This window comes from Malaclemys terrapin, chromosome 11 (genome assembly GCF_027887155.1).
Source record: "Malaclemys terrapin pileata isolate rMalTer1 chromosome 11, rMalTer1.hap1, whole genome shotgun sequence".
NCBI classification, from domain to species: domain Eukaryota; kingdom Metazoa; phylum Chordata; order Testudines; family Emydidae; genus Malaclemys; species Malaclemys terrapin.
The window spans coordinates 70,384,592-70,409,793 of record NC_071515.1 but is presented as its reverse complement, the minus strand read 5'-3'; the positions used below and the strand labels follow the sequence as shown (position 1 = coordinate 70,409,793).

Genomic DNA, 25,202 nt, shown 5'->3' with positions numbered 1-25,202 from the left:
TCCCCTATTGAAAAGCCCTATAGACTAGAATAGAAAGTGATAACCTTTCTATTATAGGGTTTTTGAAAAATAAATAATTATAAATCAACCCAATAAAATTAGATTCTGTTTATTAAAATTCCTATTGTCCAGTGTACATTGATAACTGTGGATTAGCAAACTCGCATAGTTTTAAGTATATCGAGATGTTTGGGTCATCACTGGAGGATGGTAGCAGCTCATGGGCGGGCAGGGAAAGACAGGCACTCATTTCTCTGGAGGGAAATATTGTGGCTTCCCTTTAGAGGTTAGTTCAGGGGAAACATGAAAGGCAAGTAAAAAAATTGTGCAAAGGAATTGATTTGTTTATAGGACTCCTTGTTACATTAAGGTACGGGAGGTGAAGAAAGGGCTCTGTGCATGATGAATGGGGCATCAATTCAATAAAGGCTAGTACACCGGATGCAAGAAGAGCTTAGAATTAAAGTTGGCCTGTTAAGAGTTGATGAAGCCCCTCTCGGAACAGAGTTAACTACTGTTGCATGCACTCAGGTAAGGCCAGATCTGCAGCTGCTGTGTACTGCAGTAGCTCCTTCCAAGTCAATAGGGCTATGCTGGTTTATGCCAGCTGTAGATCTGGCCCTAAGTAGTCTTGGGTCAAAAGCCTGTTCCCTCAACAGCATAATAATCCTATTTAACACCCCCGCCTCCCGCCACAGCTGAAGCTAAATGTGATTTCTCAAGAATATCTACCGTGAAAAACATAGGGAACATTATGACTATAATTTACCAATAGTCTACATGTGTGGTCTGTCCATGCTTGATTTTCTGTCTACAGAAATTGAGAATAAATAACTTCAGCTCCTCTTGAAAGTGAAAAATCAAAATACTCAAAAACCAGTGGGAGAACACTTTAACCTGTCTGGTCATTCAATGACAGACCTGCGGGTGGCTATTTTACAACAGAAAAACTTCAAAACCAGACTCCAACGAGAGCCTGCTGAGCTGGAATTGATATGCAAACTAGATACAATCACAGGTTTCAGAGTAGCAGCCGTGTTAGTCTGTATCCGCAAAAAGAACAGGAGTACTTGTGGCACCTTAGAGACTAACAAATTTATTATTCGCATATGCATCCGAAGAAGTGGGCTGTAGCCCACGAAAGCTTATGCTCTAATAAATTTGTTAGTCTCTAAGGTGCCACAAGTACTCCTGTTCTTTTTGAAAAATCAAAGACTGTCCAATGGCATTTTATTGGTGACTAACTTGTCACTACAGTAAAGTGAAACATTAACAAAAGTTAAATAGATAAACAGGATCACTCAGCAAGATTAATTTTCAGCAACGCAGGGCTGGGATCACACAGAGCACAGGAAATTGCAAACATGGCAAGGGAGAAAGGTACAAAGGAAACAGCAAAGAAAAACCAAACTGGTGAGAGATTTTATATTTGTTTTTCTTGCTAATTAAAAAAAAGACAGAGAGAGAATGCAAAGAAAATGCTGATGAGTCTAGCAGGATAGGGTTTCTTTCATCTTTGTTGGCTATGGGGTTTAGTGGTTAGAATGTGGGTCTGAGGCTCAAGATTCCTGGGTTCTATTCCTGACTCTGCCATTGATACACTACTTAGCCTTTGGCAAATCACTTAACTTCATTGAACCAGATCTTCAGATAGTGTAAATCAGTGTAGCTCTGTTTCAGTCAATGCAGTTATGATATTTCACATCATCTAAGAATCTGGCCCTCTGTATTTCAGTTCATCTGGAAATTTACTCTTATAAAAATATTTGGATTCAAGGTTCCATAGGGCGCTGTATTATTATTGCCTTAGGAGGAGACAAATTAGTACTTAAGAGTAATTAACCATTGGAACCATTTCCCAAGGGTTGTGGTGGAGTCTGCATCAGTGGCAATTTTTAAATCAAGATTGGATGTGTTTCTAAGGGTAGGTCTATACTTATCTCCGGGTCCGGCGGTAAGCAATCGATCTTCTGGGATCGATTTATCGCATCTTGTCTATGTGTCTATGGCCTCTGTGTTATACAGGAGGTCAGACTAGATGATCACAGTGGTCCCTTTTGGCTTTGGTATCTATGAACTCAAAACCGTAGGATGCTGTTATAATCCCTTATGCAGACATCGGTGGGGTGGAAATTACAGCTACAGTGGAACCTCAGAGTTACGAACACCAGAGTTACAAACTGACTGATCAACCACACACCTCATTTGGAACTGGAAGTAGGCAATCAGGCAGCAGCAGAGACACACACACACACACAAAGCAAATAGAGTACAGAGTTGTGTTAAACTTAAACTAGTAAAAATATAAAGGGAACGTTTAAAAAAAAAAAGATTTGACAAGGTAAGGAAACTGTTTCTGTGCTTTTTCATTTAAGTTAAGACGGTTAAAAGCAGCGTTTTTCTTTTGCCCAGTAAAATTTCAAAGCTGTATTAAGTCAATGTTCAGTTGTAAACTTTGGAAAGAACCACCATAACGTTTTGTTCAGCGTTACGAACATTTCAGAGTTACGAACAACCTCTGTTCCTGAGGTGCTTGTAACTCTGAGGTTCATTAAACAGTTTCCCCAGTTACATCGTAAAGAACAACTCTGTTATCCAGAAAGTAGGAAATCTACCCTGAAAAGAAGTGATTCTGAATCTAGCACTTACCAATTAGGATTGATTGGACATACGATATTAATAGGACATTTATCTGCTATTATTGATCATGAGCTACTTCAGTGTAACATGTCAAGGAATGGGTGTAATAGACCACAGGTAATTCTGTTTCAATTTCAAGGAAGTATATCTTGGGAGCTGAGAAGCTTGGGGCTTGATCCAGCTCCTATTAAAGTCAATGGGAACCCTCCATTGACTTCAGTGGTAATTGGGACAGGCCTCGGGCCTGGGTAGTGTGTGAAGTATTCATTGAAGTGGCTTGGGGATGTACTGCAAAATGACAAAAGGACTTGAAGGATTTTGAAAAAGCAAATTTGGGGGAACTAAGAAAGCTTGTTGGAGTATGGGCATAAATTAACACAGGCAGGAGAAATGCAAATTAATGTATCGGGTGGAAAATAGAGGTATTCTGGGGGAGGAAGAATTGCACTCCTCCCCACTGCCACACACGCAATATCTGTATGTGTGACCGTGAATTGTTAATTAGATATTTCCTCATGATGCAATATAGCAATGGAAACCCTCCAACTCAGTAGGGACATGCAGAGGCATATCACAAAACAGAGAAGTGGTTACATGGTAAGCAAGGCCATCCTTAGGATTTATGGGGCCCTACGCAGTATTATTAAACTGGTGCCCCTATGCCCGATGGCAGCCCGGGGGGGGCGGGATGAGGCAGCAAAGGATAGCGAGATGCCCGGCCTGCCTCACAGTAGCAGAGAGTCACAGTTCCCCTCAGAGACCCCCGTAGCCTCTCCCTCACGCAGAATGGCCATGTAGAAGGTACCTAATTAAAAGCACTAAATTTGGGAATAAAAAATGTCAGTCATGGGTTTTTTGATATACCCTGAAGTTTGTCAGAAATTTATTTGCAAAAACTTTGTAGTAAGGGCGAGTCAGCTGTCCTGCTGAATACAACATTAAATATGATGGAACACATGATGCAGCTCTTCTCTGTTTAACATTTTCTTAATCAGTATTTCTAAGCTGATTTTATATTTTAAATGTACTCTTAAGCCTTCATAAAGTAATCATTCCAGATTACTACATATTTAACTCACTGAAACAAAGACATTATTTTAAATTAATCAGTCACAGAGGTTTAGTGTGTTCATAACAATGTTCATTGCTTTTAGAAAAAGGGAATACTAATTATGTTTATGAAATTTCACCAACTTTAAAAAAATGTTTCCAAAGATTTTAGGCATAGCAAAGGATTTTATATCTTACTAAGGTACTGATTTTGCTGGAAGGTTCTCTTAAAACTAGTTAATCAGATAGTCAGAAGTAAAGAAAGGGAAACTTGTTTGTCCAACTATCTGGCAGGAAAGGGGTGTTGCCTCTTTAAGGACTCTCTTCAAACGGGAGGGCCGGGGGGCGAAGGGAGAAAGGGATGGACAGAAAGGTCCTGTAGACTAACATGTTCTGAGTAAATATTACAGTAATACACAACTGTTTTTGTCAGTTAATTCAGAAACTGAGGCCTTGGCTACACTTGCGGATTCACAGTGCTGCGAGAGCTGTCTCGCAGCGCTGCAAGTACTCCACCTCTCCGAGCGAGCGTGCAGCGCTGCAGGCACTGATTACACTGGCGCTTTACAGCCCTGCACTCGCTGCGCTCGGGGGGGGTGTTTTTTCACACCCCTGAGCGCAGCAAGTGCAGCGCTGTGAATTGCCAGTGTAGCCAAGGCCTAAGACAATAGAAGGAGGAGTTTTTCTGCTGGTATAGGAACATCATCTCCTTGAATGACATTAGCAATGCCAACAGAAGCACTCTTCTGTCAGCATAGCTGCATCTACATGGAGGACGTTGTCAACATTGCGCTGTTGCTAGGGTGTGTGTGGTTTTTTTTCACTCTACCGGTAAAAGTTTTAGGTGTAGACCAAGCCTCATTTTCAGCGTCCTGTAAAACAAAATAACATTGATTGCCGGTGATATGAATTTTTCCCCATTTCTGTCTGCTAATCTCTGTTGGTCATTAATGATGTAAATATCTTTGCAATGCTTTTGGTAAGTTGTGTGCTAAGCCCACTGCCTGATACAAGTTTTCTTACTGGTTCTAAGTAAATCACTTAGCTTATGTAAAGCATGGGGTTGGTCACGTGCTCAGGATAAGTAGGTGCAGGACTGTGGAAAAATCAAAGCATCTCATTGTACTAGCAGCACGGGAGTCCAGTCCCACATTTTCCATCCTGTTTTTATTACTGATCTAGCTCGTTGGCTGCTGGAGTTCCCACTGCAAACCTGTGCATTGGTGAAGACCATAACCTTCTGTTGGAGGGATGCCTGATGATACACCAGAAAAGCAGCTAGGGCCTAATGCAATGCTCACTGAAGTCAGTGGGAGTCTTTCCATTGACTTCAGTGAGCACTGGATCCGACTCATAATAATCAAGAGAAATATTTCAAATGGACATTTAGGTCTAATGACTGACTCACTGGGTGACTGTGGGTAAGTCAACTCTCTCTCTGTGCTTCAGTCTCCTCATCTGTGAAATGGGGCTAATAGTACCCACCTCACGGGAGACCAAATTAATGATCTGCTGTATATGCTCTGCGACCCTCAAATGAAAGGCTCTACTGTGCAGGCATGTAAGGTATTGTGACGATTAAAGATCAGGAGATGGACCTGCAGTATTATAGAGTCAGCATAAGCATCCAAAAGTGGGGACAGGAGACCTTTCCTCACAGCTGGGCCAGCAGTTAGGGGTGCTGCATCCCCACCAATGCAGTGTATCTTGCACAGAGGCTGCCACATTCTGACCGGGCCACCTTCTCAGCTGATGCATTGAAGTCAACCTATGCTGGTCTGCTGCACAGGAGAAGATGCGTTTTTACTGATGATTAAGGTGCAGGGGGTAAAGCCAGGAATCTTACTGATGATTAAGGTGCAAGGGATAAAGCCAGGAATCTTACTGATGATTAAGGTGCAGGGGGTAAAGCCAGGAATAAATTGGTGGGGCTTCCCTTTATGATCAAAAGGTAGTTTTCCTGTGCTCGTGTTGGACAAGTGTCTGGTTGTCCGTATACAAGATGGTAACGGTCAGACCCAGGTGTCTCTAGACAGGGCAAAGTCATGGATCTTGGGGACGGAGGGACGGGAGTGCTTCAGGGAGTCTTGGTGGGTGTGGAAATGCAAGATGGGAAATTCCAGGAGGGAATGCATACGGGGCTTTATGGCAGGCAGTGTTGCAAGTGTGGGCAATGCAGCAGGGATATTTTTTGTGGAACAGAGTTCCACAGAGTCCCTTGCAGAAGATTTAGGGGGAGGGGCATATAAAGACAAAGGGCATTGGGTGTCTATTGGTCCAATCCTGCAAGGAGCTGAGCACCCTTAACTCCCATCGTCTTCAGTGGGAATCAAGTATCAGGGGGTAGCCGTGTTAGTCTGTATCTACAAAAACAACAAGGAGTCTGGTGGCACCTTAAAGACTAACAGATTTATTTGGGCATAAGCTTTCGTGAGTAAAAACCTCACTTCTTCGGATGCATAGGGAATCAAGGGATCACTGCACCGTGCAGGAGTCATTCAGCACCATGGGGAGCACATCAGGAGGCCTCCAGAATGAAGGGTTTCTACGGGGGGAGGGATTTAGGCCTTCTCTCAGGGGGAAATGGGGCAGTGAATTGGGGGGTCCACTTGGGGCTGTCCTGGTGGAGCATGGGGGAGGGCTCTGTACGGAGGGAGCAAATTAAATGGTTCTACAGGGGAATGCAGGATTGCTGTGGGGAGCTGAATGCAGGGAAAATATCAAGTGTATCTATATGCTGAGAGGGACTTATTTAATGGGGTACAGGAACCCATCAGGTCTGCGGTCTGAAAGGCAAAGGTGCAGCAGAGGTTGGTGCAGCAAGTATAACCCACAGGTAGCTTGTTAGAGAGACAAGGTGGATGAGGTAATATCTTTTATGTTGTCACTGTGCTATCCATGGGGTACTTTTCTCCAGCCCACCATTTAGCTCTGGAAAGAATTTAATAAAACTGTTATTACTAAGACTGGCCTGAGATGCAAACTTTGCTCCTAAATCTGAGCTTCCACAGACTCCAGAGGTGTTTGGATCTGGCATTTATTCTTGGGGTCATATCTTTGTGGCACACGGTTCTTTGTCGGGCTAGTTCATGCACGATAGCCGGGCGAGTGCCAGACAAACAATGCAAAGTGCTGAGAACCCAAATCCGTTAGTGATTTAGGATGAGCTACTACAACAGCTCTGTTGTTGTCATTCCTAGTATCATCCCCACCAGTGCAGAAATGGGCTTGATTAGGGTTAACTTAACTGAATCAAACTCCAAACCCTGCGGTTGGAAGTCTTCCAGTCAACTCACAACAGCCACATAGCATGGTGTGAGACGAGGCGAGGAGGGAGATGAACGCTTTTCAGAAAAACAAATCCAAGGAAACTCTGTTCACTTTTATTCCTGCAGGAGATGATCCCCCCAAAGGAGGTTTCTCTTCTCAGAAAAAATCCCCGGTGAGTATTACATCGGGCTTCCTTTTTTTGCTTTCTGTTTTGTTCACTCCAAACCTCGCAGGATCGCTCTGTTCCTTCCCCTGTTGTGCTGTGCCTGCAGACAGACACTCCTTCTTGTCTCGGATTGGAATGAGCATGAAAAACTCAAAACAAAATCCCCTCTGCTAACCGGATTAAATTAAGAAAGGGCAGCTTATGGGGGGAAATGAGCTGTCAGATTCTTTGGGAAATGCAGCTTTGATTCCTGCCTTTTTCCTGGAGGCTCCTTCTCTAGCAGGATGGGTCCTTTGAAGTGAAGACTTGGAAGGCAGGGAGGAGTGTAGGGGCTCCGGAGTGGGCCTATTTATTTGCACAGTTTGTTGTAAAGCCACTAAAGAGGCAGTTTCCAGATGCTGCTGAGCAGTGAAACAGATGCGCTGCTAGCACTGGCCATTGCCGCACATTCCAGTGCTCCCTCTCCAGAGTGAGAGGCTCCGGTTTAAATCTTCAGCTGAGATTTAAAGGCAGATCTAGCAAATCATTTTCTCGCCATGCAGCTTTGACATGTGTGCTGCCTCTCAGGCTAGTTCTCATCAAGCGATTGAGACCTACGCATTTTGTCATGCTTCCACTGAGCCCAAAGTTTGCTTTTCCTGGACCTGACTTCTGGGGCCCATAAGAACGGCTGCTATTTTGTGCTTGTAAATGGGAATATTTGCTTTTAAGTCTAGAGCCAATGGGAGTTAGGCACCTAAAACATACTTTTGAGGATCTGGGCCCTAAATCAATATACAGACACCTTCATATGGGGCCTGATTTTCAAAGGTGACGAGAGTCAACTTCCTTGGGATTTGTGAGCGCTCAACACTTCTGCAAAACATGCCCTTCTCTCGGTAACAGATTCTCTGTATACTTTGAGGAGCTCATTACTCCAAGAGCAGCAGCACTGATTTCAATGGGACTAGTTGCAGAGGCAAGTGCTACTTACTACTCAGTGCCAGTAAGTGTGGCAGAAGCTGGTCCTAAGTATGGATTCAGTTGTCTAATTTTAGATACCCAAGTTTGAAAGTTTTGCCCCAAGGCCACAGAGCAAGTCAGTGATAGAGCTGGGACGACTCAGGATTTCTTAACTGTCAAGATTGTGTTTGTTTTTATGCTGCCTCCTCCTGCTTCCTAGATAACGCCACACGCTGATGCAACATCAGCTTGGGAAGATACCACCTCATTGGTTCCTCGCTACACAACATTGCCACATCATGATGCTGAAGCCAAAACTAAGGACCCGATACTGCAGACAATTGCTACACACAGCGTTGTAGTTACAGCTGGGCGAAGTTTTTCAGATGAAACTTTTTTTCACTGAAAAATGCAGTCAGGGTGACCAAAACATTTTACAAATCCATGTCGAATTTGCCATTGTTTTGGTTGGAAGAAAAGATGATTTTTTTCCCCCTAAAAAATCAAAATGTTTTGTTTCATTTGAAATGTTTGTTTTGTTTGAAACAAAACATTTTGATTTCTTTGATGCACAATGACTTTTCACATTGAAATTTACTTCAATTTTATTTTAAAAAATTAGAAAATGAAAAAATCCTCCAAAACGAAAGGAAATGTTTTGCTTCAAGTCAAACAAAACACTGCATGCCCCAAAATGATTTTTTGATTTGCCAAAAACTTTATTTCTGGTTGACCTAAAGCAATTTCACCCTTCACCCATTTTTTTCCAAATGACCAGAGAACCAAAAAGTCATAGCTCTGTTAGTGATCACTGATGTGAGAAGTGCAATTTGACTTTCAGTGGGTAGTAATCACTACATGTGGCAATAAGCATCTGCAGAATTGGGCCCTAAATTTGTAACTTTTTTAATTTTCTGCACGCCAGCCGCACAGGACTGTGAAAATCAGGAATCTCTTGCAAATTTTTGGATGGGCTGAAATGTTCATGTAGTCTACTTTTATTTCTGTTTGCACAAAAAGACAGAATTGCATACTTCCCTTTCTCTGCTTTTTCTTGATAACAAACCACTTGTTGGAGAAAGGCAGACATTACACTCTGGGGTGGGAACGTGTGTGTGCCTGGGCGTGCATCCACACTTGCAATATTTACAAGTTTTTACGCTTTGGGGGTTAATTAACAAGGGGTGCTAGTGCAGAAATCTGAGGAATTAAGCCACCTTGTGTAGGATTTTGCTTACAAACTGTGTTCCAGACTTTATAGCTACAGAGTAAATAATAAATAATATTAATAACAATTGCTCAACCTGGGCACATGGTCAGAAGGTTTCTGAAGAAACAGGTATGATGGCTGAAGTCTTTATCCCATAGATAAGAGATATAAAATGTGTTTGAAATGATGCATCAAAATATTTGTGTTTAGACAAATGGGGTTAAATTCTTGATGGTTTAATTTTTTATTCTTTTTTAGTTTACTCATACTGTCTTTCATTGCTCTTGTACATTCCTGGCAAAAAAAAGTATTGTTAAGCTGGTATTTGAGGTTAAAATATTCTGTCACTCCAGGAATTAAAATGAACCCAAATGCCTCAATATTTGGGCATGCTTGAATAAACATATCTATTTTGGCATCTGTATTTGTGTTTTGTGAACCATTTTTGAGGCTGAAAAAAGAGGAGATCGGTATTTCCATCTTTCAGGAGCTAAAATCTACTGGGAAGACCAGACCTCATGTCATTTTGGCCTCATAATATGGCTCTTTAAGAAATTAAAAACACAAACACCACCCATGAGTAGGCTATGATTTAGTCATGGCTATTTTTAGTAAAAGTCATGGACAGGTCATGGGCAATAAACAAAAACGCACAGCCCGTGACCTGTCCATGATTTTTACTAAAAATACCTGTGACTAAATCTTGAGGGGATGCCTGGGGCCATCGGCACTAGCTGCCGGGGCCAGCAGACTGCGGCTGCTCCAGCCCGCCGCCCGGGGACCACTGCTGGGCCAGTGGACTGCAGCTTCTCCAGCCGGCCACCCGGGGACCACTGCTGGGCCAGTGGACTGCAGCTTCTCCAGCCTGCTGCCCGGGAACCGCTGCAGGGGCCAGCAGACCACGGCTGCTCCAGCCGCCCTGGGACTGCTGCCAGAGGCCGCCCGAGCAGTGGCTGGTGTGGCTGTCCCTGGGGCCACCTGAGCATCTGGCCCTGGAGCCAGCTGCTTGGGCGGCCCTGGGGTCAGCCACACTGGCCACTGCAGAAATCACGGAGGTCGAGGAAAGTCACGGAATCCATGACTTCCACAACCTCAGTGACAGACACTGAGCCCTACCCACGAGTCAGGCCATGTCTGCACTACAAACTTTGGCTGATACAAGTTATGTTGGCATAAAGTCACTGCAGTTAATATGTCACTCGTGCATGACTACTTGGCTTCTACAGGTACTCACCAGGAATACTTGTGTCTCTGCATAGTGCGGTGCACCTTGGGTAGGTATCCCAGTGTGCAATTTGCCACTGCACTGTCTTTGGGGAAGTTTTGGCAATGCATGGTAGTGCAGAAACGAATCATGCAGAGATAATTGGGAGCAAGGGAGCAAGTTCTCAGCATGCAATTTTCCCCATCCCATTATGTCATCCATACCCCATCATTTTCACGCCTTTATAAAAAATCCGACGAGCTCACACAGCCCTCCTTGCTGTCTGCCATCTCTGACAGTAGTCTGGAACCTGCAAAGCTCTGCACTATTGTCACAAGTATTGCAAGCACCAGATCCTCAAGGCCATTTGGGGAGTTGGTGTTAGTGCGTGGCCATAATGGGGTGCTTACATTGGTGGGATTAAAATTAAAGTGTAGACACGTGCACAACGAGGTCGACGCAAGGTGTCTTATGTCCATCTAACTTTGCAGTGTAGACCCAGCCTCTGGGTGTAATGAGTCCCTCTCTCTTACTACCTGGGGCTGTCCCTAATTGGTATGGGATAGGCCGTGTTCTGAAGAGGCACATCCCCTGTTGTGAGGAAGCGAGGCTAAGCAGGCGATGCATGGACAAAGAGCATATAGAAGGAATGACTGAGGCACACTCTGTGGTCCTGTCAAGACTCATTTGTGTTTAAATGAAATCCCTTGAGGTTTTACTCTGAGAGGGTAAAGCCAGCCTTGGTTAGGTGAGATTCAGTGAAATAGCAGCCAAGCTCAGAGGAATTATACACCAGTCATTGTATTTAAAAAAAAAAAAATCTACTGATACCACAACATTGCTCTGTTCTTGGAATAAGAGAGAGAGGCAGTTACTCTGTGATAAAGGCAGGTTAAGTACTGACTCCAGCCACAGTCGGAGTAAACTAGAGACAGAATCTGGGGGAAGAGGGGTGCAGAACTGGTGAGTGGGCAGAACTGAATTGACCGGGGAAGGGAGTGCTGAATAGATGAATTGGGCCAGGGGATACAGATTGGCAAAATTGGAAGGAGCTGGTCTTCTCCCTCGTTGTAAAGCTGGTGGGACAGTTCCATGTGCCTGGGGCAAGAGAGCCTGGTGGGAGATGGCGGAGCACTGCTGTGAGAGCCCAGAGGGCAGCCACGGCAACAGAGAGTGATGGAACTGCTAAGACGAATCCTCAGTGGAAAAAGCAGCACCGGGTGGGGAGGGACAGTGGGTGTCCTGCTCAGAAGGCCTCAGCAGAAGGAGCCGTAACCTGTGGGGAGAGAAGGGGACTCACTGGAGGGAATCCCAGCCGCAGCAGGAGTAGCAGATGAACCCTGACTCCTGCTCATTGATGGAGCTGTAAAAAGTCCGGTCAGCGGCGCACCAGGGCTAAGGCAGGCTCCCGGAAGCAGCAGCATGTCCCCCATCCGTCTCCTAATCATAGGGACAGCCAGGGGGCTCCGCACGCTGCCCACCACCCCAAGCACGCAGCTCCGCAGCTCCCATTGGCCAGGAACAGCAAGCAATGGGAGCTGCAGGGGCAGTGTCTGTGGACGGGGTAGCACACAGAGCCGCCTGGCCACGCCTCCGCATAGGAGCCAGAGGGGGGACATGCTGCTGCATCTGGGAGCTGCTTGAGGTAAGCGCTGCCCGGAGCCTGCGCCCCAACCCCCTGCCCCAGCTCTGATCCCCATCCTACCCTCCGAAACCCCACATCCCCAGCCCCACCCCAGAGTCTGCACCCCCAGCGGAAGCCTTCCCCACTCGCACTCCACTCCACTCCCCTGCCCCAACCCCCTGCCTCAGCCCGGAGCCCCTTCCCATACTCCAAACCCCTCAGCTCCATCCCCCAGCCTGGAGCCTCCTCCTACACCCTAAACCCCTCATCCCTGGCCCTACCCCGGAGCCTGCACCCCTAGTCAGAGCCCTCACCCCCTCCCACACCCCAACCCCTTGAGCCAGCCCGGTGAAAATGAGCAAGTGATAGAGGGTGGGGAGAGTGAGCGACAGAGGGAGGGGGGATGGAGTGAGCAGGGAGTGGGGCCTCAGAGAAGGGGTGGGGTAGGGGGCAGGGCAAGGGTGTTCAGTTTTGTGCAAGTAGAAAGTTGGTAACCCTAGGCGACCCACCTAGGAGAACCTTGACTGCAGCAGTAACCATGGCTGGCAGGTAGCAGCCCGTCCTCGGTGCCTGATTTTCACCAGTGTGCCAGACCTACAAGGCTGGGATGTGGATGTTGATCTCCTTGGAATTTGGGGTGTTTGGCTGTGGGGTTTTGGATTGGACCCATCTCTGACATCAACTGCACATAGCCTATGGGAAGACGTTGCTGGGACCAATGCTTTTCACAAAGCCAGCATGTTCCTATTTGTTTCCCATAGAAACTATGTGGCACCAACTACCCACTCAGCATTGCCTTCATCGTGGTGAACGAGTTCTGCGAGCGCTTCTCCTACTATGGCATGAAAGGTACAGGGTGTATCTAATAACCCTGCTTTGCTTTGCTTGGCAGGGCCCCCCTCACTCTGGTCAGTTGTCTTCAAATATACGCCCCTATATTGCACATTGACTCAGAGAGAGTTCTTCAAAGTATCAGTTTAGCTAATTTAAACCTGATGTGCATCCTGGGTCAGGTTTTTCCGTGGCTTCTAATTTTGTCCACAGACTCTGGTTTGTGTGTGCACTTATTGCATTTACACGAGCAATGTGGGAAACTATGTGGGCAAGGGCATGCTCACCCAAAACTTGCTTGTGTAAAATCAGAGGCTAGGATCAGGCTGGCAGAAAAATATGTCCCTTTATGCACTCTGGACATCGATACACACAAATAGAGGGGTCTGAAACCAGACTAGCCTGTCAGAACCCCTTCCAATTTCAGTGGGTGGGAGAGTCAGATTTGAAACCACGGATCCACATTTGCACCTACAGGTTTGGTTTCAGATCAGATGCCAAACTGGGAAGGGGGCTTCTATCTGACATAGCTGGAATCTCCCCATGAGGTTGCAGTCTCAAAGATTCACTTGGTCTTGCTAGATTTTCATCATTCAATATCAGCTGATTTCAGGACAGCTTTGCCATATGGGATCAACCATTTGCAGATTTGTGGACAATAATGAATTCTAATCCAAATCTTAATCCTTGATACGGTAGCAAAATGAGCCCTAGTCTTAACCTGATCCCAACACTGCCTCCTCGTGTCACCTTTGCTTACAGGGTGCAACACAATCTTTGGCAGCCCCTGTTCCAGCCCATAGGCTGGCGAAGCAGTTGCTTCTGTTCCACATGCCTCTGTAGTTTTCTAAGCAACTGCATCTGTAAAAACACAAATCCTGTAGCCCTGCCCTGGTCTCCCTTGAAACTGACCTTGCACAGTGGTTGCTGCACAGGATAATGTGGAGATCTACAACATGGCTATTCCACCCTAACTGCCCACCATGCTACCCTTTCCTTGTGGTTTTAAACCTCCTGGCTGTCCTTATGCCAGCCTTACCCAAAAGGAATGAATATCACCCTTACTGAATACGTTCAGGTGACCGACATCCAGATCCTGTCCTTGTATAAGACAAAGCCCCAGCTGAACTCAGGATCAGCCTCATAAAAGAAAACAGGCCCATTACAGGTCACCTCACTGTCCACATGTAACTACTGAACTGCTGTGGACCATTGACACTCAGGGCACGTGTCCTCAGGCAGAGGGGGAGTGTACTGCACACTGGAAGAATGTGGGTCCTTGTCCCCCTCTAAAAGCTGGACTATGTTAAGGAGTTTATAAGTCTGCTTCTGTGTCCAAGATGATGACTTGTTCCTTTAGCTCATGTAAGAGGGGCTCATGATATTAAATATGGAGGTCTTGAATTTGATCCTAGCTAGGGGCCCTATTACTATAGTATGAAAAGGATCTAATGAGAAGTGTAATGATACCTGACCGCAAGTCAGGCGGGGAAAGAAAAGTCACAAAGGCGAGTCCAAGACTTTTAATTCTTTCCATGCCATTGTGTGCATCATAGTCTTATACAAACAATTCAGTTGATCTTAGTCCCAGTGATTTAACCCACCTTGTTCACCTGCCTGGTTGTGTGTATGGATTATCTGACCTGTTTTGTTTGTTTCCTTTTTTTCAAGCCGTGCTGACTTTGTATTTTCTCAATTTCCTCCACTGGGATGAGAACTTATCCACCACCATGTACCATGCCTTTTCAGGCCTGTGTTATTTCACACCTGTCATTGGAGCTCTCATCGCCGACACATGGCTGGGAAAATTCAAGTAAGGAAGGAAACCTCTTTAGTTCAAATATACTAACCGCCAGCTTTTCCCCTCCAATAATGAGTGAACAGCTGATATGCTTGCTGAAGCCTATCGTTTTCAGGGCCGCCATAAAAGAAGTGCTTCAGCGCTCGTACGTGGGGAATCATGATGTGTGTATTGTGGTGGCACAATATTGTGGTGATGAGGCACAGGATTCCAAGATACCTCGTGAGGCTCAAGGTACCTGTAGAGCACGGTGGTAGGCATGGTATAAAAACCAAGAGAGAGAAGATGCTGAAGCACTACTGTTAATAATGCTCTGTATTTCTCTTCCATCTGAGGCTCAATAAATGATTTACAATGATTAACAAATTAAACCCCATAAGTCCCCTTTGAGTTAGGCAACCATTATTTCGCCAATTTACAGATGAGGAATCTGAGGTACATTTGCAAACTTAACACCATCAAATTAGGCCTGAATAAAGTCTGGGAATGGCTGGGTCACTACAAGGCGTAATCTCCCATCAGCTGTTGAGTATGGGCCATCCACCCTGATGGAATTGGCATCGTTAGCACTACAAAAAATAATTTTTACTCTGTTGACATTCACACCTTCTTGTCGACTGTTGGGAATGGGACACATCCACCCTGACTGAATCATTAATTCCCTCCCCCATCCCCCGCTTGGTAAGGTAACTCCCATCTTTTCTTGTGCTGTATATTTATGCCTGCCTATTGTAATTTTCACTCCATACATCTGAAGAAGTGGGTCATAGCACACAAAAGCTTATGCTCTAATAAATTTGTTAGTCTTTAAGGTGCCACAAGACTCCTAGAGATTAACATGTGACTTGCCCAAAGTTAGTGGCAGAGGTGGAGATAAGGATCCAGGAATCCTGCTTCCCAGTCTTGTGTTCTGATGTCTAGACCATATTGTCTTCTTAAAAACAACATGAAGATCTCCCTTCTTTCCAGAACTGAGCATGGACTTCCCGCTTCATGCTGTCCTAGAAACAAGGGTCTGAACAAGAGAAAACCAATTTGGATCCCTCTTCCTGCTAGCATGTTCCCAATAGGCCGCCAACATCCTTTTGCCTTCAAACAAATAAAGTAACACTGGAGGTTTTATTTTGCAGGTTGGTTACTCAAGTTTAACAGCTGAGTTCACTGATATACAAGGGTGTCGGTGACCTGAAGGATATAAACCCTCAAGCAGAGCTCTTAACTACTAGGAGTTCAGAGGAAACTTTCCCTGGGGTGGTTATGCCCCAACTGCCTATTGCAGGGTTATTGCCTAAGCAGCTGATACTGGCCACTGATGAAGACAGGCTGCTGGACTAGATGGGGTCTGATCCCATCTGGCAATTCTTACATTCCTAGGAATCAGCTGATTCAGTTGGGATTTGAACTCATTCAGGGCTGCTCTGCTTCCCAACTTCTGCTGTGACCGTTGGATCACAAGTTGTCTTCTGGACAGGGCCGGCTCCAGGCCCCAGCTCAGCAAGCAGGTGCTTGGGGTGGCCAAGGGGAAGGGGCGGCACGTCACGCTCTTCGGCGGCAATTCAGCGGCGGGTCCCTGGGTCCCTCTCGGAGGGAAGGACCTGCCGCCAAATTGCCACCGATCGCAGCTTTTTTTTTATTTTCCTGCCGCTTGGGACGCAAAAACCCTGGAGCCGGTCCTGCTTCTGAAGCCTCAGCTGCTGTTAGAATGGGATCATCCGAATGCTTTCATCACACTGTGTTATCCTAACCACTGCATCTGTCAATGCTGCTCCTAAAAACATCTGCCTGAAACACAGATACATTGTAACTCTTTGGAGTGTATGGGCGTACAATCTACATATGCACCTCCAAAGTACGCATTCATTTGGCAGGTGGGCTGGCAAATGCCTGTGTGTGTTAATCAAGTAAATATGACCTGGATAACCACCTAAAACAACATTTTGAACTGGAACATGGTTAGTTAATTCCACCTGGAGATCTGTGTGTGCACACAGCAACATCTATCCCTCTCTGTTAATTTTAAGCCCACCATCTGAACCCATTTGCCTATCTCTTTCCTATGACACTTTCAATGCTGACACAGGAGATACGGGCCTGGGAGCTGCCTGTGGTATGGATTGGCCAGTTACCAGTGTGAATGCCAAGCAATCCCACTGTATCAGGAAATGCAGACATGCTTTCTGTTTGCAGGTCATAAATTACCCGACAAGTATTCAGCTGCTACTGTTTCCTTTCTTCTCAGGACGATTATCTACCTCTCCATTGTCTATGTGATTGGCCACGTGATAAAGTCTGTTGGTGCGATACCAACTGTGGGAAACCAGGTTGTTCATGTGTAAGTAAATCTTGGAACTGGTGTTTTGTTACATTATTATGGTTCTTCATTTATACAGTGCCCGAATAGGCATCTCTAATAGTGTCTTCCCTTTGTCAGGCCATCAGCCTTCGGGATTTGCACAAGATGCTTTTATTCATATACGTCCTGCAGTTTATGCAGCTTCATAATCGTAACCAAGCAGATAACTTGTACTAGAGATAATGGCCAGTCTCGAGACCTGCTAAAAAAAATTCAGGCAGAATAATGTGGGTGAAGTTTAGGGAAAGTGCAAACAACTTTGTGTCTGTCGGTCAGTGGAGCATGAAATCATCAGTTCGAGCACATTTCCAGAACAGATTGGCAGGACCACAAGGAATCTATCTGTTCTTCAGTGCATCTCTCTTCTCTCCCTCCAGAGCTTCAATCAGTCTTCTCCCCAGAACAGTTTCCCAACTCGCTTCTTAGCATGTCTGATAAGCTGCTAGCTGGGCACAGCTCAGAAAATGTTCACAACCAGGCAAAACAACATCAGATTTACTAGATCCCTTTCTAAGTTCCCTGGGCCCATCCAGCCACATGTATTTTCATGCTAGTTGGGAAGCATTTCGGGAGGCCACTGTGTGATTGTAGTTAGCAATGGATGGATCTCACTAGGTTAGGAGTTTCTGCACCCAAAAGTGATGCTGATCCAAACTGGCAAATCTGGCCTGGAAATCTTACAAGAAAAGGTTCACCCTCTCTTTTGATCTCTGGTACTTCCTGCTTCCAGCTGGGCCAGAAACCGACTCTCTCATGCATCTCTGCTCTTCCACTTTCATACCTGGTTGATACTCAGAAATGCAAGAAAACAACAAAGTTAATTGAATTTATCCAACACTCCAAAAGCAATGGTTCGGTTTATGTTTTCATGGTTTGGAATGGGGATGGGGATAATTCTTTTGTTCCTATGACTAGCCCATCTCAGCTTGCTCTTCACTCACAGCCTATGTGCAGATTAATAAATGACACATCTGGTTTAAGATGTAGCTAGAGTGCTCTGCTTTATCCTCAAGGGGTTCTGTGGTGCTGAAGTTTTTCATCCTTGTTTGAAGGGTTCTGTCCATGCTTGGCCTGGCTTTGATTGCCTTTGGAACGGGCGGTATCAAACCCTGTGTGGCTGCCTTTGGTGGGGACCAGTTTGAAGAAGAACATGTAAGATTTTATTTTCTAAACTATGCAGTATCTGGTGTATTAATGTATGGGAGGTATATGATGTGATCAAACTACAATCAAATGAAAGCATACTCTGCCTTGGGAAAGAGAGATGATCGTACTTCACCGTTCCGTCTTGAATCTCAAAGCACTTCACAAACATTAATTAATGGGCCCTCACAACAGCCTTGAGAGAAGTAAAGCTTCAGTCACCACTGAACTGCAGCTGCCTCAGAGCCAACTCAGTAACTCTGTCACTAACATGTAGCAGCACAAAATGAGGCAGTAAGTAAAGAAAAATATTATATTTGATTAAAACTGAGGCACAGGGGAGAATGTGGTAGACAGATTATTTCCTGAGTTGAAAGACATCAAAATTGTCACCTTTATATGTGTGATATTGCCTCTTTAATGACCACAAAGGATGAGCACCTCAGCTTTAAATCTTATCCAAAAGGCAGCATTTTCATTGGCTTTGTGATCCTTAGCAACACTGGTTCAGTACAGAGCCAGACAGGAGAGTGCTACCTACCACATCATCAGCACTGCTGACTGAAGATCCTAGGTGTTCATTGAAGTTTTCCATCCAACCAGTTGCTTCCTTGTTTATTAGAGCTGATTGGAAATGAGAATTTCTATCCTGTGGGTAATTCCAATATGTCGACATTTGTTTTGGAACCAAATCAGGGTAAAAAGCCAAAATATCTAAATTTTTCACAGAAGAGAAAGTTCTGAAAAATTTCAATTCGGAAATAGTACAATGTTTCAGTTTAGCTTAGCTATTGTAGTGCCTCATGAGCACTGTAGTCCAGGTGCTTCATGCCCCCATTCTCCCCTGTGGGCTGGGATCTCTAGCCAGACTGCACCTCCCATAATGCATCACAGTCAGGGAACTCTCATGATGCACCAACATGGCTCAGCCGGAGGGGAGACCGGTGCGTCATTGGATATGTAGTCCAGCCAGGGAGCCCAGCCTGTAGAAGAAAACGGGCGTGATGCATCCAAACTACAACTCCCATGAGGCATCAAAGCAGTTCGGGCAGGCTCAGATTAATGTCAAATTGACTTGAAATTAAATGCTTTTTGTGGCAATTTTACAGAATTGACATTTTCAAATTCCATTTTGATTTTCTGTTTTGAAACTACTTTGTGTTTCATTTTAAAAAGTTTTCTATTATGTCATAGAATATAAAATTTAAAAAGTCAAAATAGGAACAAAACTTTCGATTTTGTTGGAATGAAATATTTTGTTCCCCTCCCCCCGAATTCCATTTTGTGGGCAATTTAGATCCCCCACCCCCATTTTGGAATAGGAGACATTTTAAACTCATGAAATTCCCTGCAAAATAAAAAATCTGGTTCCCACCCAGCTGTACTGACTCCTGTGACCTTCAGCAAGTACTTAAGATCACTGATTTAGTTTCTCTATATGTAAAATGGTGGGGATAGTAATATTTCTACATACATAAAACTGCCTCTGCAGATCCCTATTTATCCAGGTGAGGACCTGCAGAGACCGTATAACCAGAGTGCTCCTGCAACTCTGATAAGTAACCTTCCTTTAATTACCTCATGGGGACACTGAAAAGTTTCTTATCTAGAGACAAATTCAATTCTGCGGTATCTGTGGGCACAACTGCACTGATGTCAGTAGAGTGTCAGCTGCTTACACCAAGCCTGAATTTAATCCCTAATACTGAACACTTGTTTTCTTCAAAGAACTTTAGAAATATAATTGTCCTTGGACCTGCCATGTTTTGGGCAGTGCTTCCATGAACAATGATAGGGGCCACTGGCTCAGAGCTCCAGGCTAAACATGGCTGAACAAAATCATATTGCCAAGATTTTGTGTAAATGCAAAAGCTTCTGTGCATATTAAGTAAGGGCCAAAGCTGCTTTCAAACAATGTGTTATGCTTTGTATAATACTGAAAACCATTTCTTTGTTTCTTTATTTTCCTGTTGCTAGGGAGATCAGGATTATCACAAATGCTACCTTTTCAGAATTAGCTAATCCAAATCATGATATGAACGTATGTCTGCTGCAAAGATTAAGAAAGCAAGGAGGGATATATTTTTTTAATGAGTGTAATATAAAAATTGCTAAGTCATTTTTTATGTTCACACTTCTGGCATTCAGATCATTTTGTGAAGTCATTGAAATCTGTAAATGTGTGAAATGAGGTGACCAAAATTCTTTACAAATCACCATTCTCTTTAAAAAATAGCACGGTGCTGGTAAAATAATCATGTTATTACAAAAAACCAATCTGTTTGCAATATCATGTGCAAGAAGCACAGTTCCTATCTGGTGGTTAGAGCAAGGAAGTGGGGGCCAGGACTCCTGCGTTCTACTCCTATTTCAGATACAAATGTGTCTTTGGGCAAGATACTGAACCACTCTGTGCCTCAGTTTACCTATCTGTTAAGTGTTTTCAAAGGTTTTGTGAGGGTTTAAGTTGCGGGTACTTGTAAGGCACTTCTACTTCTGTGCTATATAAATTAAAAGTATTAGTTAATCTTTTTTGCTAATCTAGTAGATATTATATATAGTTAAATTTACACATGGAAAGACCATAAGGTCATTTTGTTTATCCACTTGCCTGTGCTGGGTTATATAGCCTACATATTTCCTAGAGCTTTGTTCAGTCTCATTTTAAATGCCTCAAGCGAATGGTCTTTCACACTTCTTTTGGGTCACTCTTGCATGATCAAAGAGATCTCACCATTAAGATATTTTTTCCCCCTGCTTATTCAGTCTATTTGATTTCACCCATTTATATCTAAAGACACAATTCCACCCCCTTTCATTAACATCCAAGGATCTCAAAGTGCCTTACTAATTTCACAGCGGTTCTCTCGCAGAAAGCCCACAATAAGGTGAGTGTTATTTGTATTTGTTAAAATTGCTCTTAGCTCCTCTTTCAAAGCCCAAACGGTCATTGCCACCAATGCTCTGAATTTACCCGTGGCACCAGTTTATTCAATGCAATATTTTGTGTTCAATACCAGCAGAGCCCGAGTGAGCTTTCTTTGGCTGTTCCTTTCAAGCTACCCTTTGCATACTGGGAAGTGAAAGAGGAGACCAGACTAAAACTTTCTCATCCAGAGGGCTCTACGGCTCAGCAGTTTTATGATGTCAAAGGTCATGGATTTGAATCCTGCTGAGCAAATGAAAAATGCAGTGGCATTCAAATACCAAGGGTTAGAGGTGTGGTCTGAGAACTTAGAACCGAAGTGAGCAGAGAAGTAATCTTCCACCCCATCTTTATCCGGTTGTAAAAGTGTTGCCTGCTATTGGGGTGGATCAGTGCTAGGTCCCTCAGCCCCTTGTAACTATAAATAATACCTCACAGGGGTAGGGTGACTAGAAAAGTGTAATATTTTAACTATATAGACTAGCACTGAAGATTATTAGCTAACTGAAATAGATAGCTAGAGATAAAAATAGAGATATGGATTTAATAGTCCCGGCACTGTTTACCATTAACCAAAGAAGTGAATGACGAGGATAATTATTATCTGAATAAAGGTTCATTGGTCCTTAATCCTAGATAAACTATTTACTAACAATATGCAGGCTAGATTGGCTGGCACTGACAAGGCCTAAACCTTCTGTAGGGGCCAAATCCAGGAGATCAGTGAACAGTCCAAGCAGTTGGGCTCTTCACTTTCTTCACTTCACTGCAGAGACCAGAGACCAAAGCACCTTCCCCGCACAGACTGCAGTAGCCTCCATGACTCCTCTGAGGGTAGAAGTGGTTGGTGAAGCCACATAGCAGCAGATCCCCTGGTACCACCTTGACTGTTCCCTGTGTCCCCCAAGCACCCACTTTGCATGAGTGTATAAGGAACTCCCTGTGTGAGCTCCCCCAGTCCTGTCCCACCCCCACCTCCTACCGCAGAACCACAGCAGTTTTCTGCTGCAGCTGGGGACCAAGGACAGGGGTGGGATGTTTGAGATGGAGAAGGGGTGAGGCAAAGCAAGGCTGCACTACAGCTCTTTCTCCATTGGCAGAGATCCCTGAGGGACCTTCTCCCAAGGGCTTGAATTAAAGCTGCCCTCCTTTAACTTTGTTACATTGAGGCCAGATAGTTGAGAATCAAGGGGCTGCAGCCATCTGTCTGTTGGGAACTCAGGCCCATATCTTTCACTAAATTTAGCTGCCTAACTCCCATGGCAGTTAAGTGCCTAAATACTTTTGAGGATTTTGGCCTCAGTACATAGTGGAGGATCAAGCCCTGAGTGACTTGCACCAGGCCACACAGATAGTCCCTTCTTGAGTCAGTTAGATCTGCCAGTGCTGAATCAGAAGGCCATCCACCCTTTCACTAGTATAACCTAGCTCCCTATGTACATTCTTTGTTGTGCTTTGTAGATCACATTGCTGTGTCTGAGTGGGGGCGGGGGGGGGGAGGGAGGGAGAAGCCTCCTAGACACTACAGTTTAGGAACATTTCTCATAAAGGAAAATGTTAGTGTCTTGCATTGACCAGTTAGTTCAAATTGTGCCTTTCGGGATGTCCTGGCCCTTAACTGACTTTTCCAAAGTGTCTAAGTGACATAGACCCCATTAAGAGCCAAATGACATAGACACTTGGGAAAATGTCCCCCTCTGTGCACATCTTCGCCCTCTGTTTTGTATTGAAGAGAGCTGGTCGCACACACACTGAACAACTTCATTTGTGAAGACCTTGGAGAAAACTGTCAACTTTCCCAGCATAATTCCACCAGGTCCAGTGCCCAGAGATCTTTCCAGTTACACGGTGAACAATCCAGAGGGTTCCAGTACCACTTTTTGATTAGCATCTAGATGAGCTTTTGATCCATGCTCTGAGTCAACCTGAAGCATCTACAGAACCCTGAGGTATGGAGGGATCTGACCCTCTGAGGTGAGGTGTTCATCATCTCAGAAGAAGGCACTCAGCATCTGAATGGGGCCCAACATGTGATTCATGGTTTGACTTATAGAGGCAGAAATACATACCTTTTAAGTGTGTGTACAGCTCTGCCTGGGGAGGGGAATGAGAGATAGAGGAAATCCTATTTGTCTCCCGTGTGTCTGGTGTGGGACGGGGAGAGGGGTTACACGGACGCACACAGGGCAAATGTGACTTCTGTTGGCTGACCCCACCACTATACCCCCTGTGCATCCCTTTGAACATATGGCAAAAGCTAGCATGGCCAGCAAGTGTGAGGAGGGACCACTCTTGGCAGCAGGTTCCCCCTACTAAGCGGATCAAAATTATCATGGAAATACTTGATCCTTACCATTGCTAAAGCATGAATCACACAGAGGGTGTGTTGCCCTAAGTGACTGGAAAGAAGAATGATTTGATAGACTTTTTTTTACTGTGTTTATTAATAACCCAATATTGCAGTGTTGACTCTCACCAGGGGACCTATCCTCAGGCCCTTTCTTCCTCACAGCAGTTTCACTGGGCCTGCGTAATTGCCCCCACCAGATTTAATGGATCCTATTTGTTTGGGGCTGGTTAAATCATCACAACACTCAGTTTTGTCATTCTTAGCTTCTCCTCCCAGACTCTCCAGCAGATCAGTCTCTCTCACACACTCTCTCATTTGTGCTGTCATTACAAGCTCCTCAAAATGCATAGGTTTCTGTTTCTATTTAGGAAAAAAAAAAGCCAGGACGTGGGAACAAATGACAAGCTGTCAAGCGCTGCCAAATTGGATTGAATTAGGTGACAGCGAATCTGAATCAAGCTACTTGTTCCGAATAAGTAAACACGTTCCCCCTCCAACTTCCTGACAGCTCCAGAGCAGCAGCTTTTCCTCCAAAATGCCAAGAGACCCGAAGTGCTTTTCAGTAACTTGAACTGATTTGTGTGAGCCTATGCCATCCCTTGAAAGCAAGCTGGTTTGCCTTCCTTTCGCTTGCATTTTATGCACCATGGGTCAATATTAACCCAGCCCTCCTAACAAGAGCATTGATAGTGTTCCGTTTGCAAATCCAATGCTGTGCTTTGTCCATGATATTGATGTTGCCTTGTCTCGTTTTAGGCCCAAGAAAGGAGCAAATTCTTTTCAGTCTTCTATCTAGCTATTAATGCGGGAAGTTTGATCTCTACATTTGTTACTCCTGTATTGAGAGGTCAGTGTTGATTGAGAATGAACCACTAAATTAGCTGCACTGTGACTGTTCTGCTATGGATGGTTAGGTTCTTATAATGATTGAATGTCAGAGATTACATTATCTTCTGAATGACCAGTGTGTTGTATTTATGCCTTGTTAATCCTGCTGAAGCTGCATAACTGATTTATTTAAACCAGCAGAAGAGTCAGACATACCATGCTACAGGCTGTGTTTATTTTCTTTAAAGCCAGCCTGAGTCAGAGAATCAAAAATTTAGAGATGGAGAAGACCCATCAGGCCATCTCCCTGCTAATGTGGGATTGGCATATTCTGCAGCCCATAGGTAACATATTGATAATGATTGATCTGACCCTACTCCCAGCCTTTAATTCTGGGTTACTTTAGCAGTGCTGCCTAGGGCTCCAATTCTGCAAACTGACCCCTGCTCTCATACAGAGCCCCACTCGCTTCAGTGGGACTCCAGACAGGAATAAGGCTCAACCTGCATGGATCAGGTTGCAGATCATGGCCTAGAGTGGCTTGTTTTGAGGACCCGCAATGGCCTATGCCCCACTTAAGGCCTATTTTTGTATTCCACCCATTGTGCAGACAGGTCCGGCTCCAGGCACCAGCCCACCAACCTTGTGCTTGGGGCGGCACCTGGAGGGGGGCAGCGCGGAGCAGTGCTCCGGCTCTGGCCGCCGGGGAGAGCGGAACCGCAGTGGGCTCGCCGCCCTCCCCCCGGCGCTCTGGCCGCCGTGGAGAGCGGAGCTCCGGCCGGCTCGCCGCCCTCCCCCCGGCGCTTTGGCCGCCGGGGAGAGCGGAGCCCCGGCCGGGCTCTCCGCCCTCCTCCCAGCGCTCTG

General features: G+C 45.0%; 1 protein-coding gene across 3 annotated transcripts in view; it reads left to right on the top strand.

Moving 5' to 3' along the window:
- Positions 1 to 1,337: 1,337 nt before the first annotated feature.
- SLC15A2 (solute carrier family 15 member 2) overlaps positions 1,338 to 25,202 on the top strand; it is a 61,742-nt gene continuing 37,877 nt past the window's right edge. For 2 of the 3 annotated variants that reach the window (XM_054044803.1, XM_054044801.1), the window contains exons 1-6: positions 6,998 to 7,132; positions 12,868 to 12,955; positions 14,609 to 14,750; positions 16,978 to 17,070; positions 18,144 to 18,243; positions 24,267 to 24,357. In XM_054044803.1, coding sequence (XP_053900778.1) covers positions 7,028 to 7,132; positions 12,868 to 12,955; positions 14,609 to 14,750; positions 16,978 to 17,070; positions 18,144 to 18,243; positions 24,267 to 24,357 — 619 coding nt within the window. In that variant the 5' untranslated portion in view covers positions 6,998 to 7,027. Of the gene's footprint in view, positions 1,414 to 6,997; positions 7,133 to 12,867; positions 12,956 to 14,608; positions 14,751 to 16,977; positions 17,071 to 18,143; positions 18,244 to 24,266; positions 24,358 to 25,202 lie in introns of those variants that run through there. The other variant, XM_054044802.1, reaches the window with a different exon arrangement.